This window comes from Callionymus lyra, chromosome 11 (genome assembly GCF_982586985.1).
Source record: "Callionymus lyra chromosome 11, fCalLyr1.hap1.1, whole genome shotgun sequence".
Classification (NCBI taxonomy): domain Eukaryota; kingdom Metazoa; phylum Chordata; class Actinopteri; order Syngnathiformes; family Callionymidae; genus Callionymus; species Callionymus lyra.
Window position 1 is genome coordinate 16,510,361 of NC_141828.1, and position 13,804 is coordinate 16,524,164.

The window sequence follows — 13,804 nt, forward strand, 5'->3', positions numbered from 1 at the left end:
CCTTCTCTTAATTCAACCAAAATAAAAACCAAAAAGAAAACAGCAGCCATCTTTTTGAACTTGATTAATGAACCTGCTTTTTTTTTCCTCCAGGTCGTCTCTTTACTTTTTCAACACATGAGTCCGTGTGTGTTACCCCTTTGTGATTTATTGCTCTCATTCAGGTTTAATTCTCGATCTGGAGCCCGGTAAACAACAGTGGACATGACCGGACTGCAGAGCTGAGAGAAGAGGGGCCTCACTGTTGGACTCGGAGCGGGTGATTTATTTGTATATGGATCTATTACTCTCTAGCGCGGAAGCCATTGTGTGATGTTTCATTAATGACTGCCCACCACGCCTGTCTTGAAATCTACCTGGCACGCATCTGCCCGAGGAGAGTGGCAAAGAAAACAGACTGACAAGCTTTATAAAATAGGAAGAAAAAGACATAAAATGAACATTTGCATTCTGAGTGGCAGACGCAGCCCATGGCAGATATGAAAGAGCTATTAGCCGATTGCCTCCAGCTAAATGGCAGGGTCCTAACTGTATGTGAAATGGGGGCATAGCTTTAAGTTACTCCTCTCTTCAAACTGTTTATGCTGGCAAATAAAAAGCCCACAGCCACATATCTTTTCTTGGGCTATTTTAGAGCGTTATCAGACGTTAAATGGGCCTCTTAAAATGTTATTACTCCAACCATTATCTTGCTTGAATAGGCAAAACTTGATTAGCTTTCCAATGTTTTTCCTTCTGCCATGCTTTATGTTTGTAATCTACATACAGACCACATATATACGTGGATAAATGGCTGTAAATCTAGCTGTGGGTGACAAGTAAGTGTTCATGAGAGGAGTGAAAGAGCACCAGAATTGACCTGTTCCCAATAAGATGAACCAGCTCTTTCTCAAGGTCTTAGCCCCAGGCATCTGTTCCAGATACTCAGCTGCCACCATCCGTTGCCCCTTTTTGCAACATTCACATCTGCTGTGACTTCTAAGCTTTGCATGCTTGGCAAGGGCCAGCCGTCACACAGCCAGAACAGCTCCCTTCAGGTTGTAGCTAATGAGCTCACTACATCAAACTCATTTGCAAGAAAACTTTTTCTCATGGTGAGGCAGGTGCCAGAAATACGTATTACTGCAGTCCGTTTCTGATATTGAACATGTGCAAGATACCTGTTGTCAGCGTCATAAACGGTAAGTTGATAGTAAGGCTTTGTTAAACAGGTAACGATGTATCGTAAATACAGTGTCTTGGTTTTGAAAAGCCACTAGCTGTCCCTGTGCTTTATAATATTTGGCTCTGATCTACTTATTCAATAAAACCTGACATCTTATTTAAACTTTTTCCAGTGGCCTTTCAAAACCAAAACACTGCATCATGATACTTCATCAACCGTTTCATGTGGCCCTAGCTAATGTCTGATTGTCTTGCCTATTTTTTTTACAAGAAGTATCATGTTGCTGAAAGGCTAAAATGCCTTTGTATGACGGTCTCAAGAAGTTAAACCAAATTATTTTTGTTGTCAAAAACTAGCTTTTGCCTACTATTTGCATTTGTCATTTCAGGATTGAGCATCAAATGTCATTGAGTGCGTCAGTGCATTGGTGTTTTGGTGAGCAGTAATGTTAAAGAAGCTAGCATTAGCGTGCACAATATAGCCATAGGTACTGATGGCTTTACGACGCTGAATGAAAAAGCTGTGTAGTGAAAACACTGTATAATGATACAGATATTATGAGATGGCACTCCCTGCTTTATAATCTGTGGTCCTTATCTACCTATTCAAGAAACTCTGGCATTATTTTTTAACCTCGAGTGCCACCTAGTGGTCTTTAAAAATGAAGTATCTGCATCACGATACAGTATCTTAACCACACAGCTGTTTAATAAGGCCTCACAAAATCATCACTAGCCATAAGAATTGCAAAAAAAAATAAATAAATGAGACAAACTTAACCCGGTATATTTTAAAATCATATTATCATCCTTCATTGTCATTGCTATTAAAAAATATATATTATTAAAGTGTCCACAATGTGTATGAAATTGAAAAAGAATAACAAACTTTTTTTAATTATTATTAAAATTAGGTTGATTTATTGATTTACATTCACTCTTTTTATTTTCTAAAATATTTTACATGTCTGTGACATACACATTCAAAAATAGAAAACCAATCACTTGCATTAGACCTTAATCTTTTTACTTTTTATGATTTGCTTATATATATGGAAGGTAGAAAAATGATGTATGAGATGCACTGATTATTGCTCGACACTCCAATTTTTAAAATGTTTAAAGTGTCACTGCAGATGTTAGATTTTCTTCAGCTTTCTTCAAGGATAAGCCAGCAAGAGTTTAGTCATCAGTATCATACAAGGACATTCTAAGTGTACAGTACGTATGTCTTTATGATTTGATGTAAGCAGCTAAAAAGGAGGAGCATGTCAGCTTTTTTTAAAGAATCTGTTTAGACTCCTCGCTTACTTGTCACAGTCCTGCCAGGAAGTATATGAACATAGTCAAGCTATGTTAGGTCAGGACGCACTCTACCTTCCCATGGGGATGTGTGCCATCATCGCAACCAGTATGTAGGACTGTTCAGATTTCTATTCTTAGACAAAGAGAACAGTGTCTGTGAAGCATGCTGAGCATAAAAGCAGTGGGGAATGGACACGGAACAAGATGGAACGATAAGGATGTCTGAAAAGGGAGGAGTGTATGATGACAGATAAGAAACAAGCAATAACAATATCACTGGAGACAGACCTAAGATGTTCGCATTAAAGCAGCGATCGAGATAAAGCCCGGGCCTCTTGTAAACTTCAAATAAAAAACATTTATGCATCTTCCATTTTTATCACAGTAAGATATCTGCCACTGCACGGTTCCTCCCAAGTTTTACTCCAGACACATTTACAAATGTCTGTTTGATAAACACCCATATGGAAAACAAATAGAATAAACTTATGAGAAGTTGCATCAATTCCTGAAACAAATCTTCATGTTTTATATATGTTTTGCTCATGAGTCTCATGCTTTGATTTACTCCCTAAAGTGGTTCTTCTGCATGTATTCATAAGAGTTAAAGAATTTAGTTTGTTTTTTGTGTAGTTTGTTATGTGAAAAGGAAAATGCGGAGGAAATAATGCTTACAATCCATATTTTTTCAAGCGTTGTACTTTTTAACTAAATGTCTGCTTCAAAGACATATAAATAAATTAAATATGTAAGTTGTATACCATAATAAATATAGGAATTCTGTATGACAAATGTATACATCATCCAGGAACATTTTCCTGTGATTAAATGCTTTACATACTTTTTTTTTTGCATGTAAAATGTATGTAATTTACATGAAAATGATCGTCTTTTTATCAATTTCATATATGAATATATATATATATATATATATATATACTGTATATATATATATATATATATATATATATATATACATATATACTGTATATATACAGTATATATATACAGTATATATTTTATTTTTTTCTTTTGTCTATACAGTGATACCATGATACATAGGTTGTCTGCATGTAAAGCTTATACAACTTGAAGGAAAATGATGCTTTCTTACATGTTTAATATCATTTTCATATAAAATAAGTTTAAATTATTGCATGAAAATAATTTGGTCGTTGTATGCTTTACATCAATTTCATATATGAATATATACTATGTGTCTTGCAGGAAAATCTTGCTGTATTTATATACTTTGTATAATTTTCATATGTGAATTTTTAACATGATATACATGTGTTTTCCATGCAAAGGTGTATACATATTGCAGGATCATAGGTGTTAATAATGTCTATATATCTATGCGGTTTAGAGATAATAGAATTAAACTTTATTGTCATCGCACATGTCACAAGTACCCAGCAACGGAATGCAGTTTGCATCCAGCCAGAAGCGTTTTAGCAAGAATATAGAAATTAAATGAACAGTTAAAAAGAAGATATAATCATGAATATACAAGCTATGTACAGACTGTCAGCAGATACTTTATATAATCTTCAGATATGCAAATATGCACCATGAATTATAGATTTTCCTGACATAAATCACAGTATTATGGTTTCTTTTGTTTTTATTCATCATATAAATTGACTGTATACATTTATAACACAAGATTTATCTACATTTTCATAATCAAAACATGTGAATCTAATCAAAACAACGAAACACATTTGTTGTGCTTTTTAAGTATACAAGATATGGAATCCAGTTCCAAAATAATCACTTACATATAGTTTGACTGTCATAAGCAATACTTAAATACAATTTTCCAAACAGATATTCAGTATGTGTTGCTCCACTAACAAACCTGAGGCACGAGTTCAAACCACAACTCAGCAGCCGGGCTGAACATGGCCTCGCGTTCTCACATATCTCCAAAACACGTTGGACAGTGGATTACCCCAATCCAGTTAGGATGATACGGCCAAATCTCTCTCTGCGATTGGATTCTCTTTGCAGAGAGTCACTTTAGGAAGCTCTGGGGATACACAAGTGTGTGTGCGAGAGAGAGAGAGAGAGTGTGAAGAAGTGGTGTGCTGGCCACGGCAGGAAGTGGGGGGCTGCAAAGAGCAATGTCCATGTAATGTCTCCTATGAGTGACCCACGGCACTCCCAGCTCAGAAGCCCTCACTTAACAGCAAAGTGTCTCTTAGCGTCTCTAATGTATTGAGGTTAGAAGATGTTGTCTGAGAGCTCAAGTCCATTTGCAGCCTTCACTTCCTGCAGGAAGAGTCTGCTTCACTAAACAGGGGAAGTATCATAGTTTTCTATTGTCATGGCAGGAGAGTCGTAAGATAATCATGCAACGATGTTCAACTTCTTTCCTGTGTCTTGTGTTAATAGAATTTAGGATCAATATGCTAGAAATTGACGCGTGGGACACGAGAATCACTCGGGGTTATAAAAAGGGATTTAATACTTTTAAATATTTGATGCTGTAGCACGCAACCCATGAAATGTCGTTTCTTGGAAACGCTTGTGAGTTTTCTCAGGAAACTTTCTTTATATAACATTTTAAATAAAATACTTCTACACTATTTACACATTTTTAGATTATCATATCAAATATTAAATAAGTAAAATATCAATTTCATGTGAAATATTTAGGAGTCTATTTAAAATTAATTTTTTCTCGTCTTTTCAAAAACTTTACATTTTTCATCTATATCAGCAGTTGGTAATTTATTTACCTAGTGGGCCAAATTATATTTGTGACTGGTGTGAGGGTCCATCAAAACAAAGGGATGAAGAAAAAGAGTCATAATGTTCAGTGATAATTGGTTATTTCCTCACCTACACTATCAATCTTTTATTTGCTATGTTGTCTCCATTATGTCCATTTTTTTTAATATATAGGTTTTCCCTTCATATTATATTTTTTTTGACTGGCTATTGTGTAATTCTCCTAATACTTTGGAAATAATTTGAATTAGGAACTACAACTATGGACAGAACATATGATATAAATGCAATTTATTTCAGAATGTATTGTGCTGGCAAAGAAAAACTGACAAAATATAAAAGAAAATCTTGTCTTATAACAAATAACTTTAATAAGTTCAATTTATATTTCAAAGAATATAAAAAGAGATCAACAATGTTATAATAATATTTTGCAGAAAATGTTGAAAAAAATATATTGGCAGCACGATCTTTAGAAAGAGGTTTCTCTCTTTTTTTTTTCTTTTTTTTTTTAATCCATTCGTTCATCCCAGCAGTGTGTAGTAACCAGCTGAGTCCTAGGAGGGACCACCTCCTGTTTCCATGGAAACATAGGTCTGGCAGAGCGAAAGAAGAGTGTGAAGAAAGAACTCAGACAAAAAAAGTGAGAGTAGATTAAGTAAAATAAGATGTGGAAGATTTAAAGAACGGACAACATTTTTTTTTCCTTTGGCAAAATAATGTCGAAGATGTGTTATTCAGAGATAACAAAATGCATTTTATTTTTCATAGAATAAAATTTCATTTTTATCCAGGAATCTGAGAACATGGTCAGTTTCGTTCAATTTGAAGAATTGTATTCGTATGTTCTTCAAGTGAAAGCTAAAAATATTTCTGCTTAAATAAGCAATCACAAGGAACAGGGCATTCTGACCGAGAGATGATGGAAAGATGCAAGAGAGGGCAGAATTAAAATGTGAGGAACAAGATCAAATTCTTGACATTTGAGTAATAGCAATACATTTTTTTACTGAATTTTTTTTTTTTTCTCCTTGAGGAACAGTTACCTGATCTGCCGTCTCGCTGGAAGTCCACGTGGTACCACTCTCCATCATTGACCTTCTTGTTCACCGCCCTGGTCTTGGTGGTCCCAGAACCCATATCCAGCAACAGATACAAGTGGCCGTCCAGCATCTCGATGGCAAAGAAGTCCACCTTCAAAGCTTGGGGAGACTTGGAGTCTTTGGGCTGCTGCTTGGGTTTGCCGTGACTGAAGAGGAGAAGGCCGTTCGGCTCCGTGGTGCGGAAGTCGAAGGAGATGGATCCCGTCTTTTTGGCGTTCCACTTGTTGAGAACGATGAATGACTCGGGGGTCTCGAACGTGATGGGATCCAAAGTGGCCACGTTTTCACACTTGAAAGCGATGGTCCCGTGGACCTTCATCTTCGGGTCTCCGTGCTTGGCCATTCTGGAGAGCTCGAGTCGCACGTCGTTGTTTTTGTAGACCACCTGAATGAAAGAGGATGAAATAGTTCATGTATTGCTTAATAAAAAGGACAACAACAGGAACAGGAAACAGTAAGAGTAAGAAGAATAGGAAGAATAAAGATAAGAATAATAAGTACAAGAAAAAATAAAATAAAATAATAAAAATATGGATAAGGACGAGGATGAGGTGGAGAATGAAAATAGAAAAGTAAATGGAAACGGGATCGAGAACAAAAACACATACAAGAACAAGAACAAGAACAAGGACAAGGACAAGAAAAAGGAATAAGAAATAAAAGAATAAGAATAATAAGAATAACTTTCAGTTACATTGAATATTGTTTGGACTTATTTATTGTTTAAACATTTTTTACGATTGTGGTTAACACAAAAAATGTATTGATTTAATCTATATTTTACAATATACAGTAATGCATGTTTTTTTTTTTAATCTAATGTCTAAATCTATTTGCCCTGATTTACCTCCACTAAATGGGGTGAATACTGCAAGTGAACAAAGCAGGCTAATCGATGAGTGAAAGTTATATCACCTTGGCAATTATGGGATATCACGGTCGTTCAATATCTTCAATACTTGACCTCATTCATTGGGGGGGCATTTCTGCACCTGACCCATTTCAGTGACCTCAGATCATAGACTGGCTATACAGGTTGGGAGGAGGGTTAATGGGTGATCCTTTTACGCCGCTCTCTTCTAACCCTCACATCATACTGAAATGTTGACGATCTGAGCCCTTTTCCATCGCTCATTAATGTACGCTTTCCATAAAAGTTACGACAGAGCTGCTTTATCCCAGTTCTTTGAGATTCCTTAATATTCTTTGTTTTATTTTCACTATTAAATATCACAATTAAAACGTATATGATCATTTTCTTTACAATTTTACCACATATCACAGTGATCCTGTCTCACATTTAGTCTTAAAAAATTATACTTTCATACAGTTTTGTTTAAAAGATTGTTTTTATTTGTGCAGGCTTTTCCTTGATTTTCTGGAACTCCTGTTGCGTTATCAGTTTTATCTTGACCTTTAAAGTATATACTTTATTGAATATTGTTTTGATTGTTTAAGCGCTTTGTGACCCTGGTCTGGAAAAGCGCTATACAAATAAAAATGACTTACTTACATGCTTATAAAAGTGAATTATTTAAGCTATTTATTGTCTTGATTTAGAAATGAGAAGCCATCAAATGCACAGGAGGGTTGAATGACAGGATGCCTGCTGATACACAATTACTAAGAAGAAAGACAAATGTAATTTTCTCGGTCAAATCCAGTCGATAATTAACACTTATTATTATCGGAGTTGTTTTATATATAAATGGGGTTTAGCTAAATAAATGCAGTAAATTCAGTAGACACTGAATAGGAGCATTTGTAATATATTCAATTTAAACTTATTACAAGTTCGTGAGTTCTAAGAACCTTAGTTCTCGACTGCTATTCTAACAAAAGAATGACTCCAGAGTTCATGTCAAAGTTATAATGGGTTGCTGGAGGAGAACCATATTTAATTTAAACCTAAATAATAAAATGTCTAGTTCAATGTACAGAGAAACAAGACGAACGGCGTTTCGTAAGACAGGCGCACGTTGTGTGACATTGAGGCTCACACATGGTTAGGACTCGTGCTGTCGGCCTAAATGAAGGGCAGTCGTGCTCCGACCTTGGTGTGTCTCTGGCAAACGATACAAAACTGAGTCACAGGCTCAGAGTGGCAATGTGTCGCAGAGCCTAATTAACAAGAATGACAATCATTTCCACTGAAGAAAACAGAAACTCATTCTTGCTTTTTAAAATCCCCTGCTGCAGAGTTTATTTAAATGAGCTGAGAAGTTTATAACCAACATGTATCCTGAGGCAACAACAATTAGACTGGCATACAAACAAATATATGGATGGACAAATGGAAAGACAGAGCCAACACAGAGAAAAAGGAAAATAGATAATAAGATAAAGAGGCAAATGGATAAATTGACAAATGGAAAGCAGACAGACAAATGAATAGAAAAGAATATATAGACATATGCATGGACAGACAGATAAATAGAAAAATGGACAAATGGAAGGTCAGACAGACAAAATAGATACATAGACACATTGAAAGACTGACATAGATACAGAAAAATGGACAAATGGAAAGACCCACAGAGAAATAGATAGATGGACAGAAAAATAGACAAATGCATAAATTGACAAATGGAAAGACAGGCAAATAGATAAATGGTCACATGGAAAGACAGACAAACAGACAACTAGGAAAATAGGGATATAGACGAATGGCTGGACAGACAGAGAGAGAAATAGATGGATGGGAAAATGGAAAGACAGACAGACAAATAGATAAATGGACACATGGAAGACAGACAGAAAAATAAAAAAATGGAGGCATGGAAAGACAGACAAATAGATAAATGGACAAATGGAAAGACAGACATACAGACAAATTGATGAAAAAATAGAGATATAGAGAAATGGCTGGACAGATGGAAAGATAAATAAATAAATGGACACATGGAAAGACAGACAGACAAATAGATAAATGGACCAATGGCAGACAAACAGAAAAAATAAATAAATGGAGGCATTGAAAGACACAAAAGAAACACAGATGTATGGAAAATGGAAGAAAGGCAGAAAAATAAATGGACACATGGAAAGACATGACAGAAACACAGATGGATGGACAAATGGAAGAAGGGCAGAAAAATAAATGGACACATGGAAAGACAGACAGAAACACTGATGGATGGACAAATGGAAGACAGGCAGAAAAATAAATGCACACATGGAAAGACAGAGAGAAACACAGATGAATGGACAAATGGAAAGACAGAGACAAATGGATAAATGGAAAAATGGAAAGACAGACAGAAACACAGATGGATGGATAAATGGAAAGACAAATGGATAAATACATAAATGGACACATGGAAAGACGGAGAGAAATATATACTGTAAATGGGCAAATGGAAAGACAGAAACACACATAGATAGATGGACAAATGACAAGACTCACAGAGATATAGATTGATGGACAAATAGGGACAGACGAATGGGTGTTTTGAGTGTAGTTGTGCACTAAAGCAACATCTAACTTTTGTTCGAGAAGTGGAATAAAAGCTGTTTATTTCTCTACATGTGTCAATGCCAAGTGTTCACCTGAAAACCGGGACACCACCAATGGGATTGCATTTGCACGGAGCATTGAGTTTATCACTGAGCAAGATGTGCTGTGTTCAGGTAATTCAAAGTAGTGAATGAACACGTAAATAACGGACTAAGAGTCTATTTACAGAGGTAAATGGGGCAGTTCTTTTTACAAGGCTTTGTGGGGGTATTTATAGTTGGAATACGTTTCACACAGAGGGACGATTTGACGGAGTGTTGGTCTGGGCCGGGTTGCCCTTGAGATGATCAACTACTTCATCAGCAACATATGAGCTATTACTTCCCTAACATCTGTTGGGTCGCCACAGCGAAAACGCATTAATGACCAGTGAACACACTGACGTTTCATTTGTAACAACATATAGACTTGATGCATGTTGGATTCAATCTTAATTCATCTGAAAATTAAGGTTCTTTTTTACAATAATAAGGTTTTGTTTTAATAAAAAATGATGAATCTATTCATGTTTTTTGAGGAAATCAGGGAAACGATTGAGCGTCCAAGTAGAGCCGCCCCTGAATGAGACATCATTCCCTTTGGCTGCTATCGTCTGTGAAGTTATTTATATCTCACTGTGAACGTAACGGCGTTTTCTTTCTTCATCATTTAAAGAAGCATAAGATAAAATAAACAGTTCATATTTCCAACGAGCACCTTAACGACCGACGTAACTATTCTCTTTGTCGACGCATCTGTGAAATCCCATCTTCTCGTACTTGGCAAATATAGTGCCTTCGACTTGGAGAGCTCTAATGAGCAGCACATGGCATGTAGACATATGGTGGATCCTCTGACTGCTCATTAAACACGACTGCCTCACACCCCTCAGACTGGTTCACTGACAATGAAGATCTGCATTCGAGGGCCCAAGAAGATGGCTGGAGAAGACGTTCTTAAGCGTCGATGGATTACACAAAAGATAAACTTTTATTTTTTGTGGAATAGAATTATTTAAAGTACTTTTTTTTTAATTGACGATATTTCAGATGGACATGAAAGTATGTCGATAGCACCACAGGGACACATCATATAGTGATAAGGAATGGGACAATAATGGACTTTCAAGCCTTAAGTCCTTGCTGTTTGATTTTGCTTCCACTGAAACACTAAAGTCCTCGTTTTTACGATTTTGGAATGCAGACCTCCACCCTCATCAATCTTCTTGCATCCAAAGGTCGGCCATTCTCCACACATGGCCGGAGAACCAGAATGACTACAGAGAACCAGAACACCCAGATGACTTACAGTCATTAAATGTAATTTTTTTGTTCAATAAAATATTTTCAGGAAAAGAGACGCCAAAGAAGAAAGTCACATCAACTATAGAACCAAACATAAGTGTTTTGATGTCTATATCCTATTTGAACATACATCTCAATCTTGTGTTTTCATAACATGTAATGTCTGATATGATTCTGATCCTTAGAGAGACAACAGAAAAATACTCAATTACATTACCACAAAATGGAAAAATGAAATGGGAATTAAAACTAATCAAGCATTAATGGAGAAATGTATATAAATCCCAACAAAAAAGTACTTTGTTCCATGCGTGGAGAGAACACTGATCAATATAATTGGATTTTTTTTAATTCCACCGAAAAAGTTCCAACCTCACTGATGAAAAATGTACTAGAAATGATGTTGACCGTTGCCATATTTGTGTCTTAAAATGACTTATAAGTTACAGTTTTCATGTACTTTCAAAAATATGTTTCTCTGTAATCCCCCTTCTAGTACCATACCGAAGACATATACGTTTGTGACTTGTAAGAAAACGATAACCAAGAACTTTTACAAGTAGGAAACACCAACACTAAAATAATGGACGAATATATATACCTGTATATGTATGTATAATATATATATATATGGAATTTGCCCACCAAAAAAAAACAAAACAGAGAAAAAAATGCTATGATGGCGGAAATGGACAATGTTTTACAATTACAAGAAAAAAGAAGATTAAATGACTATTTGAACTCTGACTGTGTTAAATATCTATTTTTATGTTTTGTGCATTTTCCTATTTGTATCATTATTACTATTATTTTATATTTTATAATAATTTTTTCAAATTCTGTTCCAATTTATTACCTTTTTGTTGTTTCCATTGTTTGATTATGAAAACAAACACAATTCAAGCTTTAAAAAATAAATACGTAATTATTTAAATGAAATTTATATTGATTATGCTTGCTTTTTGTTATTACATATAAAAAAAAGTTTGCAAATGTAAAATAATCAAAATATTATGTCTCCAAATTTTAAGCAAAAATGTATATAGATATGTCCAAAAATGGGTCATAAATATGCATACATTTTCCTACACAAACATCCTTGACAATAGTCTTCATGCATATGGTATATACACAATAAATAGTTTATCTATAACTCATTTATTGGCTCAAATTTTGTGCATTTTATTTTTGTACACCGATAACTGCATCCATTTCGATTTGCATAAGAATGTTTTGTCTGCAATGTTTGAGGCGATATAGAGTTTGTGAGGGAAAAATAAACTCAAGGAAAGTGTAAAGGAGGAGACAGGGTGAGTGAGTGGGTGGAAGGGCTCATTGTGAAGTACCGAGGTGAACCCAGTCATATCCTGAACACCCACCAGCCCGCATAGTGCAAACACAAGTGAATCTCACCTCCTTCAGGCATCCCATGAAGTTGTTGCTAACTGGAGAGCCAGGCAGGTCGGCTGTGCTAGGACTCCCTCCAACGTAGAAGAAGTCATCAGAGCCTAGCATGGTGTAGTCCTCTTGCGTGTACCCTGTGGTGGTCAGGATCCCGTCCACGGATATCGTTACCTAGACAACCAGGCAGATGGAAAGAACAGGCTCTACTCAGACGGCCTGAATACTGGAGAAGTATTATTTTCCCTTCTTCGTGTCTTAGTAGATTCCCCTAAAGTGTTCCTGAAACCCATTTTCATGTCTGTTTCGTGTCTTTTTTCTTGTTTTACTTTGTTGTTTTGTCCAGTTTGATTAGTAGGAAGACTACAAGCCCCCCCCCAAAAGAATGTTAATCTGGTTAGCAAGTGTTAGTGAATAGCCCAGAGAACAATGTTAGTATTGCTCAACATAAAAGGTTAATTTGCAGACACAAAAATGGTGTTAGTAAGGTGTTAACTTGGTGTCATTGAAAAACCCTCCATTAGTAAGAACAAATGTCAGTAGAAAAAATAAAATCTGATCGTGCTACTTGTTAGTAAAAGAGCACATGCTAAATAGGGTATTAGGAAGTATTAGCTTGGGAAGAAAATGCATGCCTTGGTTATTTTCCGCTCGTTTTTATCACCGTTTGTGTTACGTTTTCCGAATTTGCCAAGCTTCACATGCATGCAGGACAAACAAACACAGCTAAGCCACTTAAAGAGCCGAGGAAGTATCAGAGAAGCACGACACAAACACAAATGTACCGACAAAAACCCATTTGACAGATGACGTTCACAACAACACACATTTCACATCATGCAGAGTGGATGGAGATACAACTGGCTGAGCCAAAACGCATCAGACCAGCCAGACAGAAGAGGATCCTCATTATAAACCACAGCCTGATGCAAAAGGCTTGAAATGATGCTCCTAAAAGGGTGGATCAAAAACAATTGGACAGGATTGAAAAGTGATTATCGGAAGGTGAAAACCAATGAATGGTCAACGAAAAGAAACTGTGAAAAGGTAAGCAGAAGGTTACCAACAGCGAGTCTCCTTTTTTTTTTTTTTTAATAAAGTCTACTGTTTTTCCAAATTAAAGGAGGAAGAGAAACACACGGCAAACCCAAACTAAGAAACAATTATAATGATATCTACCGAACAATGTAGTTTGTTTACCATAGCGTGTCCAATGCCTGAGTGCTTTGTGGAAAAGGGGGGAGAAAGGAAATTAAAAACTGTGAACAGAATAACGATTGTTACTCAAATAA

The 13,804-nt window shown here is 35.9% G+C and overlaps 1 protein-coding gene across 13 annotated transcripts in view; it reads right to left on the reverse strand.

Moving 5' to 3' along the window:
- Window positions 1-13,804, reverse strand: part of LOC148069397 (neurexin-1a-like) — a 250,064-nt gene that overhangs the window by 157,093 nt on the left and 79,167 nt on the right. For 11 of the 13 annotated variants that reach the window (XM_087802393.1, XM_087802401.1, XM_087802398.1 and 8 more), the window contains 3 exons: window positions 13,713-13,736; window positions 12,525-12,686; window positions 6,255-6,696 (listed from right to left, as the gene is read on the reverse strand). In XM_087802393.1, coding sequence (XP_087658519.1) covers window positions 6,255-6,696; window positions 12,525-12,686; window positions 13,713-13,736 — 628 coding nt within the window. The remainder of the gene's footprint in view (window positions 1-6,254; window positions 6,697-12,524; window positions 12,687-13,712; window positions 13,737-13,804) is intronic. The other 2 variants (XM_087802394.1, XM_087802399.1) reach the window with 1 other exon arrangement.